We start from the raw sequence: 19,224 nt of genomic DNA on the forward strand, positions 1-19,224 counted from the left end.
GGGTTTGATAACATTAGTATCACTTAGAAGGAGCAGATTAAATGCACCGCCTTTGGTTGGGTTGAGCTGAAACCCTTACCTGAAACTTTTGTACCCAAAAAAAGAAAACCTAAGTTAATATTAATATTGTTGTCATTGTTGTTCCACACATACTGAAACATTGCACCATACAGACAACAAGATAGATAATAAAGATACACACGGCTACAAATATCAACCATGGACATAGTTTGTGAGCAGCGTCTTTGGCTTTGCTATTTTTATTAAAGTGTATACAAATATCTCATCTATTACATCTCAAAAACAAGAATATCTCCAACTCTTCTTCAACATTAAAGTCCCAATAGTCCCCCAGAAGCCAATGGCAAATCCAACTGCTATAACAAAATAAAACCACACTTTTTCTGAATCATTTTCATCTTCAAGTTTTGCAGTTTCAGTGTCTTGATGAAGATCATGACCTTGGCACTTATTTGGTAATGGGATTCTACAAAGATAAGGGTTGCTAGTGTGAATGGATGGCTCATTGAAAGTTAAGAATTGGTTTTCAGTTGAAATTGGCCCTAAAAGATTATTTTATGACATGTTCAAGTAGTTTAGTGTCATCAGCTTAGACATGCTCTTGGATATTGGGCTTGAAATTTGGTTCCAAGGGATGTCAAAGGATTCAAATGATTTCATATCCCTAAAATCTTTGGAATCTCTTCTTCCAAATGATTGTGTGAAATGTTCAAGCCTATCAATCCAATTAGCGAGAACAACTCAAGAGGAATTGATCCAACCAAATTGTTGTTTCACAAATCAAAGTTAACCTCAAGACGCAAGATTCTAGCAATATCATATTCTTTTCCTTTCATAACTTGTTTCACATCCTGATTCTGCCAATCTATTTCAGCATAAAATGGCCTTTCATCTACAATATCTTGATTGGTTGAATTCAATGCATGAGCACAGTCTTTGGTCATTCCTGTAAGATTGCCAATGTGATGGAGGTATATGTGAGCCGCTTAAATTGCTATTTGCAAGGTCCAAAATCTGGAGTGATTTGAGTTGGCACAGGTTTGAGGGAATGTTACTATCTAACATGTTATCCCTCAACCTCAGCATTTGCAATGTAGGAAAAGTATGATGGTGTACTTCCAAAAAACTTATTTTCACCCAAATATAAAATTGTTAGTTGCTTCAAATTTCTAAAAGTCAATGGAAGCTTCCTTTTAGGATAGTTATTATACAAATGCGACCAAAACAATGAGGAAAGTTTGGCCATAGAGATAGGAAAGGCACTACACAATTTGTTGAATGAGAAATTTATTGCCATCAATCCAAGTGGTGGATCACTATATATCTCCCCAAAAATTTGGAATTTCACCAAAGAAATTGCTATAAGAATGATCAAGGCTTTCTAGATTTACAAGTTGACCAAGACTTTGAAGAATACTACTACAAAAATAATTACTTGAAAGATCAAGGTTACCTAGTTTTTGAAGATGCCCTATCCAAGTTGGCAAATTGCCATTGAGTTTGTTAATGCTCAAGTACAATTCCTCTATGTCATGTTTGATGCATCCAGAAAAATCAAAGTCATTAAATGCTTTTCATTGAAGATTGATTTTTTCAAAATATAATCCTTTTAAATGACATATTTTGTAAAATTTGTGATATAGAAATTTCCATTATAAGTAAGATTTGACTTTGAGAAATGGATAGATAGCGAAGGCTCTGTAACTCTCCCAATCAAGATGGAATTAAAGTAAAATGGTTTGAAGAAAGGTGTAGAAGTTCAAGATATGTCAAGTTCAGCAAAACAATAGGAATGGATCCACAAAGTGCATTCCTTGAAAGATCAAGATAAACCTGATTGTTAAGCCCTCCAAACCATAAGGGCAGTGAGCTAAGATTGTTGGAACTAAGGTGGATGGATTTAATAGAAGTCCAATTTTGAAAAGCAATAATGATTCAACCATCAATATCATCAAATTGCCAAATCCACAACTAATTAATTGGAGTTTTGATAAAGAACGAAGCATGTGAAGTACTTGGAACAACTTGTGAATTTCTCCAAGGTAGACAACACTTAGGTTGAGTTGTTGTAGAGACTAAAGTTTATAGACCCAATTCATGTCATTGGTGTGAGAATTATTCCAACTGAGACCAAGAAATTGCAAGTCTATGAGGTTTCCAAGAATGGTGGGAATCTTTCTTGTGAAATTAGCATCAGAAATAAAAAGATATCTCAGGCCCTCTATAGAACTGAAAAAGATAGGAATAGAAATTGCATTGAAGTTGTTTTCGCTCAAACCCAAATAAATAAAATGTTGCAACTCCAACAAAGATGAATCAACACTAGTAGCTTGTAGGCCGTAGCCACTAAGATCAAGTTTGAGAACATGACCAGTAACATTGTGACAAACGATGCCATCCCAGTGGCACCAATTGATTTTGGGATTCTAGGAGGAAAGGCTCTCGTATGGATCATGATGAATAGATGCTTTGAACTTGGGAAGAGCTTGCTTCTCTGATTCAATGCATCTTCCACACAAACCCAATTGGACAATTCCCAACAACAAGAAAAGCAACACAAATCTTGATCTTATGTGTCTTTTTATATTTAGAGAAGCTTAAAAAAGTGACTTTTCTATTGTGACTAATCTCTTGAGATAAGTTGAGTGTGTCTACACAACTCGTATTTATTATATTTTGAGACAAAGAAACATGTGGCCCATGACTTTTCTTTTCCAAAAACACAACTCTCTTGTGGTTATCTTCAACCTTTTATGTTGAAATTACACATTAAAAAATTTTAAAGACGAAAAGTACGAGTGCAGGATGGTTGAATGATTTGTTCAAATCGAAGTGCTAAACTAACTTGATTATTAGAGTTATAATTGACTTTCTTAATTATAATTTTAATATTAATGAAGATGTGTTGTAATTGACTGCGGATGCCATCACTATTTGTGAAGTTTCAATAATGCATTACAATTTTACATGTTATGTGTGGAATATGATGCAGAAGTCTTTTGTAGTCACTAAATTTTAAAACTTTCATTTCTTTACGTAAGTTAATTTTTCAGGAATAACACATTTCTTTCTGTTTATGTCTTTCAAAAATTTTAGGACATTCGTACTTAAAAAAATTCTGATTACCAAAACAAATTAAGTTTACATTAAGAAATTAAGTTTGTTAGTTTCATTGTGGTCATCGGTTTGGATAGATGCAATAGTGGTCTTAATAATTCCTATGTTTTGTCTCATTAATAAGAGTTGATGTCCTTGCCTTTATGGGATTCCCCTGATTCAGTGAACAAACGTATATTGTTCTTGTGAATTCACTTACTTCTTGTGAATATGAACTTGAGAAGGAAGGTTTTTATAGCCTGAATGAGTATCAAGATGAAAGAAGGGCATCTAACGGCAGATGAATACTGGGTGACTGCAGCATCGCACAAATATTACTTGTCTCAATTATTAAGCTTATTTAGGCTTAGTTTGAAGAAACTGAGTCCCTTTATTTTTTTATTTATTTATTTATGTATTTATTGCTTTGTTTATCAATATAACACGCCCATGCTAATCCAATTCGGTTTGGGAGCTCTCATTTTGGACCATGGATCATATAAATATACACATTCTTGAATGATGGATAATATATAATAATTTTTTGGGATAATCATTAACCCTTCTGAGAGGTTCTATATTTCTGTTTGTTTATTCATTACTATTAATGCACATCCGCTTTGGTTTGGGAGCAACCATTTTGTAGAATGAATTATATAAATATTGACATATTTTTGAAACCTGTACAGATAAAATAAATAAAAAGTACTCATTTGGTGATTTGACTCTATACAATGCCTCGTTTTTATCTCTTAATTTTAAAAGATATAATTAGTTTTTTAATTTTAAAATCATTTGTCTTATTAAATGATCTTTTATAAAAATCACGGTTGTTTTAACTTAATATGTTAATATTTAATAATATTTTATCAATATTTAAGATCTCAATATCATCTCTTTTTGTTGAAAGGTTAAAAAGTCTTAAAATATATTTTCTAAAGTTAAGAGACTAAATTAAAATTTTATATAAAGTCAACAGATTAAAAGTATATTTTTTGTCTAAAATAGATATATCCAAACGTATCGAAGAGAAGTGGAGGAACATATTATGGAAAGTGGTTTGTGTTGATTATAAATGATAAAAAAAAAATCTTTAAAAGAAATCAGAAATCTTTATAAAAATAAATGTTTTCATATCTTAATGAAAATGGATGTAAAATTACAAAAAGAGGAAGAGAAAAAGGGAGAAGAAAAGAATAGAAAGTAGAAGAATAATCAACCAAAAAAAAAAGAAACGCCTGGGTTGGGGGAGACTAGAGGTAAATAAATAAATAAGAATAAAAGGGATCAAAATGCTGGAAATTTAGCATTCTATCCCAACCAATTTGAAATCACTTTTTTTTTTTTGGTGGTAGGCATGCTGAACGTAAAGTAATTGCTTCCGTGCAAAGTAAAAAAAAATCTTTGTGTTTAGTTAGAAATCAAATTATAATTTTAAAAATAATTTTACAGTATAAAAAATAAATATATAAAAAAAAATTTCTCAACTTACATAAAAATATTTCTTTAAGGGTGTGTTTGACAAGCACCCCAAACCATGGTTTTGGGATCCAAACCATGGTTTTGGGATCCAAACCATGGTTTTGAGAAAAGCAGAAATTTTTTACTTTTGGAGAAAAAAGGGAGAGTGTGAGAGCCTATAATATATGTATCTTGTTGTTTTTTTTATAAACATATTTTTTATAAACATATTTAATCTTATATCTTATAAATATATATACATATTAATTATTTATTAATTATATTATCTTATATATTATTAATATATGTTAATAAAAAATATATTATTAACAATTTTATTCCTTCAAATTAAAATATATCATAAAATATATTTTTTCTATAATTATCATATTAATTTATGCCAATTTGTATATATAAAAAATACTTCTAGTAACAACTATCCAAACACTCACACTTCTCAAAATCACTTTTTCACAAAATCTATTCTTCCCAAAATCTATTTTTTTCAGAATCTATTCTCCAGAAGCTATTCTCCAAACCATAGTTTGGTTTCATCCAAACACACCCTTAGTGATTTTAAGGCATTCCAAACACTCTTAATGGGATCATTTGGATTGTTACAGCCTCCAGGCTCCAGCAGGGGGTTTGAAATTGATTCTAAAGGTTTGTTTGGTTGGAGGGGAGGGGAGGAGAGGGCAAATGAACCCCTCCCCTCATTTGGTTAAAAATTTTGGAGAGGAGGGGAGCCAAAATGTCCCTCCCCTACCCCCATTAGCTCCCCTCCAAATTGAGGGTTTTTGGAGGGGAGCTAAAGTTTTGGACCATTATACCCTTATAGTTTTTTTTAATATTACACTACTACCCATAAAATATATTATTATAATATTTATTTCAAATAAAAAATATATTATTCTAAGTAAAAAATAAAAAATATAAATTTTTATAATTAAAAATATATTATAAAAAATTATTTAAAATAAAAATTATAATATTATAAAATTAAATGTTTTTTATAAATATATTATTTATTAAATATATTTTAAAGCTGAAAAAAAGGATAGCCTAAAGAAAATAAAATTTCATTTTTCTTAGAGCATATAAAATTTGTTAATTTGATTATTTTAAATATATTATTATATTAATTAGAATAAAAAATTACTGTGACAATTTTTTAATGCACATATTAACATGATAAGACTAAATTTTCATTAAATTATATAATTTAAATTAAGATGTAAATTAATTTATATAATATATCAATAAAAAATATAAATTAATATGTAAAGGTAAAATGGTAAATTGATTATTACTAGCCCTCCCCTCCTCTCCTTGAACCAAACAAGGTATTATTAAATATCCTCTCCTCTTTTTCTTTTTAATCAAACTAAATAATATGAGGATAAAACCTCCTCTCCTCTCTCCTCCCCTACCCTCCCCTCAAACCAAACAGGCCCTAAAAAAGAATGGCTCCAGTGGTTACATTTATGTCCAGTCTGGTCGCTCGGGCCGTTGTAGTTAGGCAGAAAGTTATCCTACTCATAATTATGGGCCAACATCATGATCCACCTCACTCTGCCCTCAAATGAATTCAGAATAACTTGGTCGCAATCTTCATATACCCATTGGGCCTTGGGAGAGAGGTGTTATTGAGCGTAATGTTGTATAGGGGCAAAACCCCAAAAACCCCATCCACTCTTTTCGGAATATCCTTTTAAAGGCCCCTTTTCCGTATAATAACTTTTGACTGTTTTGGGAAGTTATAATGTATCCCCCTAGTTATGTATTGCACTTATATATGTTTTTAAAACCATCATGATTATTACAAAAAGTTTATTATTTAATACTAGCAATTTTATAGTTAGATGGCTAAGAATATATTTTTTAAAATTAAAGGATCAAACTAAAGTCCTATAAAAAGTTAAATACCAAATGTATATTTTAATCTATTATAAATAGCTTTAATGTGGGGGTTGCTCTTATAGTTTGACTTTTTTTTGGACAGTATCAATTTTTGAAGAAAAAATAACAAAAAAATACCTGTTGAATTTTAAAATGACAAATAACTGATTTTGACATATGAAAATCATTACAAGAGTAGTCAAAACCATTGTAAGGGTAGTTAGTATTACTTATTTGTTTTTTTGAAATTCAACAGGTATTTTATTTTTTGTCATTTTCACATTTTTGAATGATGGATAATATACAATATATTTTTTACTCTCAGATTAATATGTAATATAAAATTTAATATAAAAGTATAATCGTTTTATTTTTATAATTTTAAAGATTGTGATCTAAAATTTAAATTCTATCCCATTGCGCAACTTTATACTCTTGCAAATGCTTTTTTTACAACGCTAACTGGAAAAAACTCGAAGGAACCTGAACCTAAGTTTTTACAATTTTATTCATACAGATTAATTAACAATGGCTACATATTTATTATTTGTTAAATTAATATATAACCTCCTGATAAAAAAATTTAATATACAACCTAAAACTAATATTTTATGATATAGACATGTTGATTTAAAAAGTTTGCACATAACCATAATAACGATTAAAAAAATGGAAAATGGGTATAGTAAAGATTAAGTGAAAACATCAACATATCATGGATATGTTGTTTTATCAAAAACCAAAAAAAAAAAGTTGATAAAAATATCTAATAAATCAAAGCCAGAATCTGAAGGATTTTGGTCCACTGATATAATACTAGCTCCGGTCCTAATTATAAGATCCAATTGACTAATTCGGAGAGATTAAGAAACTTAGTAAAGTTAGTTATTTATAATGAATATGTGTTGTTTTTCCTAAAATATCTTTACTAATCAAATTTGTTATCTAGAACTACTATTGTTAGAAGGATTACTTTTGAAAAAAAAATGTATAAATATGAGAGATAAAGTGGATTAGGATCTTATATTTAAGACTAAAATAAAAGTTAAACAAGATTTATATTAAGGATTGGAGGTAGTATATTATAGCTATTTCAAGTGATTGACTATGAACCCATTTGAAATAATTTATACATAACTTTTTAATTATAATTTATGAAATACAAGATAAATATGTAAGAAAAATTTTATCTCAATTTACATAAAATATATTTATAAGTAATTATAATCATGATGGCAAATAGAGCCTATGTCTTCTCTTGTAATATAAATAGGAGAAAACCTGCGCGGAGTGCTTTATGTCCATTAGGTCCAGTGCACCAATAAAAAATTTTTATTTTTGGAGTGAAAAATGAATTTCTTCTTTTCCATTACTCGCACTCTGAACCTCTGAACCCCGGAACCCCGAGATCATAATTATTTTCTAATTTCTCTCTCTCTTCCCCAACTACGCTCACAGCAAAACACCTTTTTTTTTTTCCCCTTGCATTCATTCCTTTCATGGTGATGCTCTCTCTCCTCACCTCTCCCCTTCCATGATGTAGCCGTCGCTACAAAGTCATCATGGAAATTGTTTATAGGGGCTCTGACGCAGGAGCAGGATAGGAACGATCTTCTTGCTCAGCTTGTGCTAAATTCCTCAGCAACGTCGTTGCGTAAGGACAATCGGAAGCTTGCTAAGTCCAGATTTTCTCTAGCGCATCCAGCTTGAAAGGTAGCAAGTCGGAGAATAGCGAAAGGGAGAAGAGCGTCGGTGGCGTTCAGATGTTGAGGAAGAGCAATGCGGCCATGGATGAACTCGAGACGGTGGGCAATGCTAATGGGGCGTTTAACAGGATTTTTGGGAGCAATTTGTTGGTGTACTGGGCCTAATGGACCTATGTTTTCTCCTTTCGAAAATTTAAAATCTAATAAGTGACCCATTTTTCATAAAATTACAACATTACTATATATCAAATTGATTATGACAAATATATAAGAATAAGACAAACATTTAAACTTTGAATTAATAAAATAAAAAATATGACTATAACATAAAATAATAAGAACAAGTAAATTCTTGTAAATTATATGAAGAATGTTATAAAACTACAAGAAATAAGGAGAATGAAGAGTAGAAAAGAAAGCAAGAGATAGAGAAGACAATGGCCTTTTCTCATTCACTTTGGTTCAAGGTACAAATGTCTCATGTATGCCTTCTATTTATAGGCCTCCAAGCATTGAAGTCCTATACTAAGGTTACAAAGGAATAAAGAACATCATAATAGCATTAACAATGAGAAACTCCTCCCAAGTCATTCATTAGGGAGGTTATGTAGTTTATGACACTTGAAGGTAAGGAATCCTATAAGAATTCTAAGGGTTAGGGGTTATGGACATCCACTCATGCAATATTCATAACAAAGAATATGAATCTCTACTGCAAAATCATATTTTCTCTCAACAAATTGGACCTATATTGAATTAATATAGCTACTTGCTACATTATTATTATGCCTTAAAACACATTAAGTCAATTAATATTAAATTGAGATTATTATAATCATAAGAATAAAACTAAAGCTTTACATAAAAAAAAACCTAATAAAAGTAATGATAAAATACATATTCACATACTTTTATGTGTTGAAACATGAATGTCATAAACAAATATAGCATGTAATCATTCATTATAGTTAAGAGTTTCTTGTGATATAAGATATTTTAACCAATAGCTTTCTGAGCTATATTATTTCTAATCTTCAAAAAGTTTAATTATCATTTTTTCCTTTATAAACAAGCCACGTCATTCTTTTCAAAATCAAAACTATATGGTTTCTAGCTATTTAATTAGATTGAAAATCAATATAATTTCAAGATAAAAAAATTATATATATATATATAGCTTCTAGCCATTTAATCTCAAGAAAGAAAATCAAATATATATATATATATATATATGGATTTTGGCCATATAAGATAGAAAATCAAAGTTATATGACATCTGGCCATTTAAAAATTAAAAGCTGTATACTTTCAGGCCATAATATAGAAAATCAAAGTTATATAGCTTCTAGCCATAATATGAGTATGATGCCTAATGGCCATTTAATTTCAAGGAGATAAAAAATCAAATTGATATGTACAAATCTATGTCTTATCAGTATAATACGTCAAATGGTAATCCTTTGAGTAGACCATGAGTGTCAATTAGATTTATATTAATGGCTAGTGTTTGAGCTTTCTAAAGATTTACCCCCACCTCCTGTGACCTTTTAGCTCACTCTACAATAAATGTTGTCATTTACTTGGAATAATTATATTCATAGCCATTTGTTTAAATATGACTTTTAGCCATACTGTAACTATTACTCTCTCAAATTCTCAATTTGGACAATAGCCATATGTAATTATAAGTATTGATTAGAACTCTATGTTCTATCAAAATTGATGACATCAAGTCACTGAGGGATATATAAAAATATCAATTGGAACTTCCGGTTTCATTAAAAATAGTGACGTTAAGTCATTGAGGAATAAAAACAAATTCCTCGTATCACAATTAATTTGAAACGTATAATAATCATATCAAAATTAAATTATAGTGCAAAAGTATAAAGATATCTAATCTTATCCATGGAACCCGATATTTAAAACAATGATAAATAATTCTTTTAATTTCATATGATAGCTCAGATTATCCCAGAGAAATTGAATGAAGATACATATACTTTGAAACACACTATATATGATATTCGAGATATTTTCATTTGTATAGAGCAAAGAGTACTCTAGAAAATTATAGAGACTATATTCTAAAGTTATGCTTAAGATCAAAAGTATATCATACATACCTTGATTAAAGCTTAGTGCTGATAACGTGTTATAAATAAAGAAGAAATAAAGAAGAATAATAAAAAAGAAGAAAAGATCAACAGAAGAGAGTATCTCTCATTCCATTCAATGGTACTAAATACATGATACATGACTTCTATTTATAGGCACAGCTTTACATCTTTAACAGAATCTATAGATTACATAATAATAAGAAATAATTATGGGATATAGAGATAATAGAAGATAATATTGGAGATTATAGGAGATATTGGAGATAATGAGAAATATATGGACATCCACAAAGATATTATTATATTCATGACAAAAAGAAAAAATTAGGAATATTTGAATCATCATAAACTGCTCAAAAATAATTTAAAGATAGAAATTAAAATAATTTGATGAATGAAACTTGATTTTATGTGTTATATATTAACCCGTTTTATTGTCATGAAACTAAAATTATATAGAAAATGCAATGTCTAAGACTTTTTCCTTGAAAAATGTCGCAAGGATGTGTGTATTAAAAACATATACAATTGGCACTACAAAAAAAATCAAATTAGCGACGGAATTTCCGTTACTAATCAAAATTAGTAAAGGATTAGCGACGGATTAGTGATGAAATTTAGTTAGGAGTGAAATTAGTGACGGAATTTTTTCCGTCACTAATTAAATTTTGTCACTAATTTTGCCGTCGCTAATTAGCGACTGATTATTGACGGATTAGCGACAGAAATTTTTCATCACTAATCTATTGCTAATTAGTGATTGATGTCATACAAAAATTTTGTCACAAAATAGTGATAGATTTGTGACAAAAAATTCTATCACAAATTGGTGAAAGAAATTTTTGTCAGTAATCTGTCACTAAATGTAAATTTCAAAATACCACATGGCAACCATTGCTTGCCGCCATATGTCATGTCTATGACTGCCATCTCATCACCGATTGCCACCTCACATTCTTCTCTCTCTCCCATGTCGCCATGTCATCCCCTCATCCACATCATTGCCACATGTCTATCACTATGAGCTACCACACCATCAATGGCTACCACCTCACCAACTCTTCCCTCTCCCATGTTGCCACATCATCCCTTCGTCCATGTCATCGCCATGTGTCCATAATTGTGATCCACCATGTCATCACCAGACGCCACCTCAACTCCTCTCTCCCATGCAGCCACGTCACCATAGTGCCCATGTCATTGCCACGTGTCCATCATTATGAGCCATTGCATCATCACCTTGCTTACATCATCGCCATGTCACAAATTGAGCCAATTTGTGAAGAAGCAGTTGACCTAAGAAGCACCTCTGAAATTTTTATACAAAAATAAATATATAAAATATTTCTAATAACAAATACAAATATATATAATATGTTAGTGGCAGTCTCACCCAAGAGGAGGGTGAATTGGGTGAGTTATAAAAATTTGTGAATTTAAAACAATAAGCTAACAGAAATAGAGAATGTGAGTAGGAGAGATTTCACCGTAGAAAGTAGACACAGAATTTATACTGGTTCGGTCTCAACCACTTGACCTATATCCAGTCCTCAGAACACCTCTAAGTATTCCACTATGTTCCAAGATTGATCAGGCTCTTGGTGCCACAGTACAGTAATTGATACTTTCAATCACTCCCCCTTACTACCTGTAAGGTTACAATCCCACTCAAGAGTCCATACTCTTGAGTTTCACACAAGACGTGATTAATGATAAAAGATACAAACTCTCTTACAAAGTGAATAAGTGATAATCACTGAAGCTCGGTGTATAGAAGAATAGAATATTGAATGTAACAGTAAATGATCAACAGAGGGTAGCTCGCGTATTCAATCTATTCATTTAATGCTTCTTCATGCCTTTTATAGTTGAGGTAGTTTAGTAACCGTTAGGCGGAAGAGCTTCTAGCCGTTGAGAGTCCGGTTGGGTGTTTTCCCAGTTGCAACGGTTTTCGCCATTAATACTTCTGACAAGGTAAGTTACAGGCTCCTTAGATAACCATTGGAGAGTTGGTGGGTTTTTCTTCGTAATCTGCAATAATACTTTAACTCAATAAGTTTTTCTTTGCAGAGTAAGATTTAAAGTAGAACCGAACAAATGATAAAATGAACATTCATAGTTTATAAGTAGAATCAATCAGTTGTTAAATATGCTGAGTAATAACTAGACATGCTTGATCGAAGTACTGATCGATTACTGGTTGATTGATCAGGTTATCGATTATTCAGAGTAAGAGCTTTTGAAACAGATAACTAAGTTTATCAACCAAGTGATGGATTAATGACTTATTGATCAAGTGATCGATAAAAGGACACAGTAACATCATACTGGTATGCAGAGAAAAAGAAGATCAAGATCGCTTTTGATTTTGAATCACTTTAAAAAGATAATTAGTATAAGCATGAAGGCTGAGAAAAGCTTGAATGAAGTAGATAATTGAATTTGAGAACCATCGTAACTGATTGAAGTTTAAACAGAAAAACATTCCATGATCGAACAAATGATCGAACACTTGTTGATCGATCATGTTATCGATAAACAAAGTGTTATAGAACAGATTTTAAAGCAATAATGATCAAACACTTTATCGATAAAAAGATTATGGGTAACTTTATCGATAAATGATAAGTGAAAATATGTTCAGTGAAAAACACAAACTATGTAGCTTAATCGAATAGGTGATCGATTAATGAATGATCGATCAAGTGATCAATAAAATAGAACACAGAGATTTAATCCTGCAAAGTCAAAGAACTGATTTATCGATCACGTTATGTGAAAAACAAGACAAACATGAAGTGCAGTGATAGATCATATTATCGATAATTTGATTATCGATCCAGTGATCAAAGAACCATGATTTAAGACTGATGTACCAATGATCGATCATGTGATCGATGATTTACTGATCGATCAGGTGATTGATAAGCTACTTGGATAAGTACCTACATGTAGAGAGGGTTATGAAGCAATGTTCGATCACGCTATCGATAAATCACTAATCGATAAATGGTGGCTAAAGCAAAACATAGAATAAGTAGAGTGTATTACCATTTATCTGTCTTCTCATCGATAATCTGTTTATCGATCATGTGATTGATAAATGCCTATCAGATTTGTATCCCTTTATCTGACTGATGTTCGATCATCTTGATTATCGATCAAGTGATCGATAATTTACTCCAGACTTTTATACATAACTAAGTTAACAATGATTGATTAATTGATCGATCAACACATTATCTAACAAGTTATCGATCAAAGTTTCTGTTAAGTTACTTGATTGTACAGAGATATTATTTATCAGCTTATCGATAAGTCCTTGATCGATCAGATGATCGATCAACATACTGAAACACATATTACTTACTTTGTTATTATCAAAACCTTAATCCTAACATAATAAATATTATATACATAATTTAATATATATTATATAATTTAATACACTATTTTTTATTTGAATTTAATTTTTATATTTTAGTAAAAAATTTCTAATAATTTATATTTTTATTCAAATATTCAACAAAATAGTAAGTATATTATATATTTTTATTTTTATTTTCTTTTATAATATTTGTATTTTTCATTTTTATATAATATATTATTTAAAAATTATGATATATTATATTTTTATTTTAATAATAAGCTTAAAAAATAATTATTATATACTTATATTATATTTTTTGCCACAAATTAGTGATGGAATTGCGACAAAAATTAGTGATGGAAAAATTCCGTCACTAATTTCCGGCACAGTGACGAAAATTAGTGACAGAATTTTTCCATCACTAATTTTCTTCACTAATCATTTAAAACAGAATTAGCGACGGACTTGTGACAGAATATAGTGACGGAATAAAATTTCGTCTCTAATTTAGTGACGAAATAAAATTCCGTCACTAATCCTTCACTAATTTAGCAACAAAAATTTTTCTTCACTAATTTTGGTGATGGAATTTGTGAGGGATTAGCGATGAATTAGCGAATGAATAAAATTTTGTCGCTAAATTTCGTCATTAATGCCTTGTTTTTTTTAGTGTGGATAAAAGTTAAAGGTTTAACCCACCCCCCCCAAATATATAAGAGGGGAATGTATAAAACAATTTGAGTTTTTTTTTTTGTGAATGAAAATAATAAAGATTATGCCAATATGTTTAAATGTCTGGTGTATAAATAATTTGGAAGACTATAAATAAATGTATTCATAAAATGCAAGTTCTAAATATCAAGTGACATGCATATATGAAATATATTATCTAGAGAAAAATACTTTGGTTATCCATATGATTACTCAATTTTCTATAATTTTAATATTGATAAATGAGATGAGTTATTATTAATGAGATGGGTCCTACTTTTTGACTGTCAATCATCAACTATCAATCAATCAATTATCAACTATATTCTTGAAAACTTATAATACCCTATTTGTTTAAAAATAGATCAAATATAACATTATTTGATCCAAATATATTTAATTAATGAGATTTGGATAACATCTTAATTAAAATTTCAATATATTAAATTAAATGGGAAATATTATAAATGAATGAAATTTCAATCAAAGGCTCAAATGAAAAGGTTAATAATTAATTTTGAATTTGAATAATATCTTAATTGGGATTTGAATGTGTTGAATTAAATGGGAAGCATCATAATTAATAGCATGTTAATTGGAGTTTAAATGGAGAAATAAATAAATAATTTCAAATTTTCATCTTTTCCTCCTAAATTTTGCATCTCTAATTCAAATTCTATTTGAATGAATAAAAAAATATACTTTTACAAAAAAATAAATCTTGAGCAACTGTAAATAATATAATTTATTAGAATTTTAGATCTAATCAAATATGCTAATATGTGTATTACACGAGGGAGAAATTTTTAGTTTTGGTGAATCTATTAGACAACAAATAGCTATTTAAGTTGACTTTTTAGAGATGTCATTGAAAGTCAGTGGTGTACTTTTTATCAACACTGAAATTCACTATCAAAAGTCCATTTTTTGGTAGTGCTTGGTACCATCCGGAGGAAAAGAACTAAATTGCATCATAAAGGAAAAATAGATTATCCTCTTACTGTGATTCAGGAAATCTAGAATATACTTTCTTTTTCAGATTATAACTTTTGATAACTTTAACTCCTCTTGCTCTTCTAAGTAGAGCTTTTTTGCTGAGATTCTCGTTTAAGACTGAATCAAGATGGTTGGGATGTGCTGCTCTATAAATACAAAAAATTGAGAAGACACTACTACCACAATATTATTTGTTATGAGAGAATACCTCTCAAAGAATTCTCGCTCATGATGAAACCAAGCTACTACAGGCTTTGCTTTTCATTGCAAATGCTTACGGCCGCTCTTTTTATAGATTCATAACTCCAATTTGCTATAGGTAAGCTCTCTATACAGGTTCACTATGTTAAAACGGAGATTTATCCATATTCTTGCCAATACTTCTTTTGTCATCAATATCATTTGACAAGAAATACTTGCTCTTACCCACAATTTTTCTTCTTTTAAGACTGGTCTTATTCTTAAACCTTGTTTTCTTAATTTTAATTCTGCTAGAATAGGATTGTCAAGTACTTGTAACTTATAATAACCTTATTTATTGCGAAGGACATTTTGTATTTGGTTAAAAAAGAAAGAAAGAAAAGAAACTGTGCAGTAGTCCTTTAACAAATAAAATGAAAGCCAAACTATTGATGATGAATATTATAAAATATATAATGTGTCACCATCTAAGTCAATTATGCATCCAGTTTTGACAATAACGTGTGGAATGTGTTCAAAGAAATTTTTAAGGTTATCTAGCATCTCTATTTCTTTATGTAAGTCTTTTTTTTTCTTCAAGAAAAAAATTCATGTCATTTACATATCTTTTTAAAATTTCAAGACTGCCGTTGATATGATTATATATTTATATTGTCATTCTCGCAATTATAACAGAACACGCATTGATAAGAATTGGCACATATAACTAAACTATGTGAAAGCAGGCAAAATCTTGAACAAATTGTAAAATGAAAACTGAGTTATTGGTCATATAAATATCATAAAATATTAACGAGTCATTTTCTTCGTCAATTATTCATGTTCTACTTTTGACATTTTTATTTTCCTTTTCTTTTCATCTTTCTTTTATATATCCTTACCAAACACTAAAATTCTAAAGCAACATTAATTAATAAAATAAAATAAGTGCGTTAAAAGGGTACTCATGAGCACAAAAATAATGGTTATACCAACTTCCGAGTCAATCAATGGTTTTGTGTTATGAAGCCAAAGAAGTTTCTTGGAGAGTGATTATTCTTATGGGTCATTCATTAATAATAGTCTTTGGACAATGTATTCGATCGCCATATAATTTTAGTTTCATGACAATAAAAAAGGTTAGTTACACATTAAATCAAGTCTAATGCATGATTCAAAATATTTTAATTTCTATCTTTAACTTATTTTTCAACAATTTATAATGATTCAACGATAACTCTCTATTTTTAATATATTTAAAGAATATTTTGAGTGATTTTTGGAGAGTTATCAATGCATTTTAGGTTTACAAGAGTTAATTGGAAGATTTGATTTTGAGTATTATTTGGGAGATTTTATTATAAATACCTTAGTCTAAAATAAATGAAAATAATTTATATTAAGTTTAAGATTTAGCTGATTTTATCTTATCTTATTTCAATTTCTTATAGTTTATTTCCTTTCCTTTTATTTCATTTTTCTGCTTTTCCTTTTTATTTGTTTTATTTTATTTTCTCTCTTCCATTAGCTTTCACGTGCCGCAGAAGAGTATGGGAGGCAGAGATCAACGCACCGTTTGGAGAATGAAGTTTTGGGAATTCCACAGATCAAGACGGCAGCGTTTTGGGAGAACGTTTTGGAGACCTAGGGACACTGTTCATAATCGTCTTGGAGGAAAAAGCCGGACGTTTTTTTTGGGGGGGGGGGCGCCGGACTGTTCTGTATCATCTTCTTCTTCGCTGGGTTCTAAGGAGAAACGCCGACTGGTTCTGCGGAAGGGACGACGCTGGTTCTGAATCATTGGGGATAGAGGAGGAGACGCCAATCTGAGTAAGGAGATAGACCAGAGGAGAACGCGAGCTGCTGTGTCGTTTGAGGAGGATACTCCTGGCACGCGGAGACGCTGACTAACTGGGGAAACTTGGAGAACACTGGCGAGGAGACCTGTAACGTGATTGAGGAAGAAGAAAGCCGGGTTCATTGCCAATGCATTCAGAGCACATCTTCATTTTCCAGTTCACTGTTTCAGTTTTTTTCTCCGTTCCTTTTGATTTTAATTATGATTTTGAATCTAGATTTAGTTGTTACTGTGATGGTTCTGTTCAAAGTCATGTGTAGCCAGTTGTTTTTACAGCCTAGAGGAACTATAAACTTGTTCATGGATTGGGCTTTGTTTTCACTGAGTTAAAGATACTTAATGTTAAATTTTGGTTACTTAATCTTATTTTTATTGTCTATTTAATAACTGGTCATCGTTAAGTGTGAATTTGGGAATTAAAGTTTTTCTTAACAAAAAAGATTTTAATAAAGCTCTTAGATTAAGTAATATGAGATTTGATGATAATCTAATTTGCGATTAGGATAGAAATATAACTAATTACCCTGTATAATTGTTGATGAGTGAGCCTAATTGTTTAGACTCTAAGATAATTATGTGAGAGATTATATAATTAATTTAAGAGAAGGTTATGAATGAACCGACAGGTATTTATAACTAATTATACTCTAAATTAACAAAATTGATATTAAAGCTAATCAATTCAGTAAAACAAGATTTAAAAAGCTAGCAAGAGATTAATAGCTCTAAATTGTTTTTTTTTTTTAATATTTGTCTAGTTAATTTGAAAAAGTTTTGTTTTGTTTTATTTTAAGGGAAAACTAATTTAGAACTCGTAGTTTTCATTGATTTTGATTCAAGTCCTTAAACTTTTTTTTTCTTTTTGTTGAGTCCTTAAACTTTCAACTGTCAAATCTGTTAATCCTTGCCGTTAAATAAGGATTAACTCTGTTAAAAATTTCCGTTTAAAGCGCAGCGATACAATTCCGAAACATCTCCCTCACCATTCAGCTTGAACTTGTTTGGAGCATCTTGATGCTTGAGTCATCCCTTACCCAGGCGACACAATGAGGGTCACCCACAAAAGTTTTCTAACAACATCCCCACACTCATCAGTTCCTGTAACTGTAACTCGGCCCTTTCACTGCAACTCGACCCTACCGTTCCACCATAGTGGAACTTAATTAGAGTATGTACAGTGTTTATTGATTTCTTAGGCGAAGCATGAAAAATGTTGAGAAGCCTACATGAGCTTTTAATATATATAATTGCTACTGGGAAATCAAAAGCAAGCCCAAGATTTCGGGAAATATTAATTGATTCTTGAAGTTGTGGGAGATAGCAATAGTAGTCAGATCATTAGCAGTAGCCTTGTTTTGCCAGTGGGCGGTTCAGTTCACTCTGTTTTTTTAGTATTAAAACAGAGGAGGCTCTCATACTTTTGTCATTTTTTTTTTATCTCACTCCTCACACACAGAGATGTTGGGGTTGGGTCCTTCTGTCTCTAATTAAGTTCCAATATGAGCGGAAGGGTTGAGGCATAGTGGCATGAATGGAAGGGGGAGGGGATATTTTAGAGGTACTATCACTACTTCTTAACAAAAACTTATAACAGTGTTACTACTTATTTACCAGTAGAGACTAACGGTTTTAACAGTGAAAAGTTTAAGGATCCAATAAAAAGCAAAAAAACCTCAAGGATCTAATTCAAAATCAATGAAAACTATAAGGACATCCAAATTAGTTTTCCCTTATTTTAATTTCTTTTCTCCCAATTTCATTCAATCTTGATTTTCTTAACTTAAACAAAAAGAGGATTTTAATTAC

The 19,224-nt window shown here is 30.3% G+C and overlaps 1 protein-coding gene across 1 annotated transcript; it reads right to left on the reverse strand.

Annotated features, from left to right (window-relative positions):
• Nucleotides 1-794: 794 nt before the first annotated feature.
• LOC114744909 (receptor protein kinase-like protein ZAR1) lies at nucleotides 795-1,938 on the reverse strand (the record flags this gene model as incomplete). Its single annotated transcript, XM_028933058.1, has 3 exons — nucleotides 795-967; nucleotides 1,421-1,591; nucleotides 1,824-1,938. Coding segments are annotated over 3 exons (459 nt in total), but the record flags the coding sequence as incomplete, so codon positions are not given.
• Between the last annotated feature and the right edge of the window lie 17,286 nt (nucleotides 1,939-19,224).

The sequence above is a fragment of the Neltuma alba genome, unplaced genomic scaffold, assembly GCF_004799145.2.
Source record: "Neltuma alba isolate B1F8T4 unplaced genomic scaffold, ASM479914v2 tig00000766_pilon, whole genome shotgun sequence".
Lineage (NCBI taxonomy): Eukaryota > Viridiplantae > Streptophyta > Magnoliopsida > Fabales > Fabaceae > Neltuma > Neltuma alba.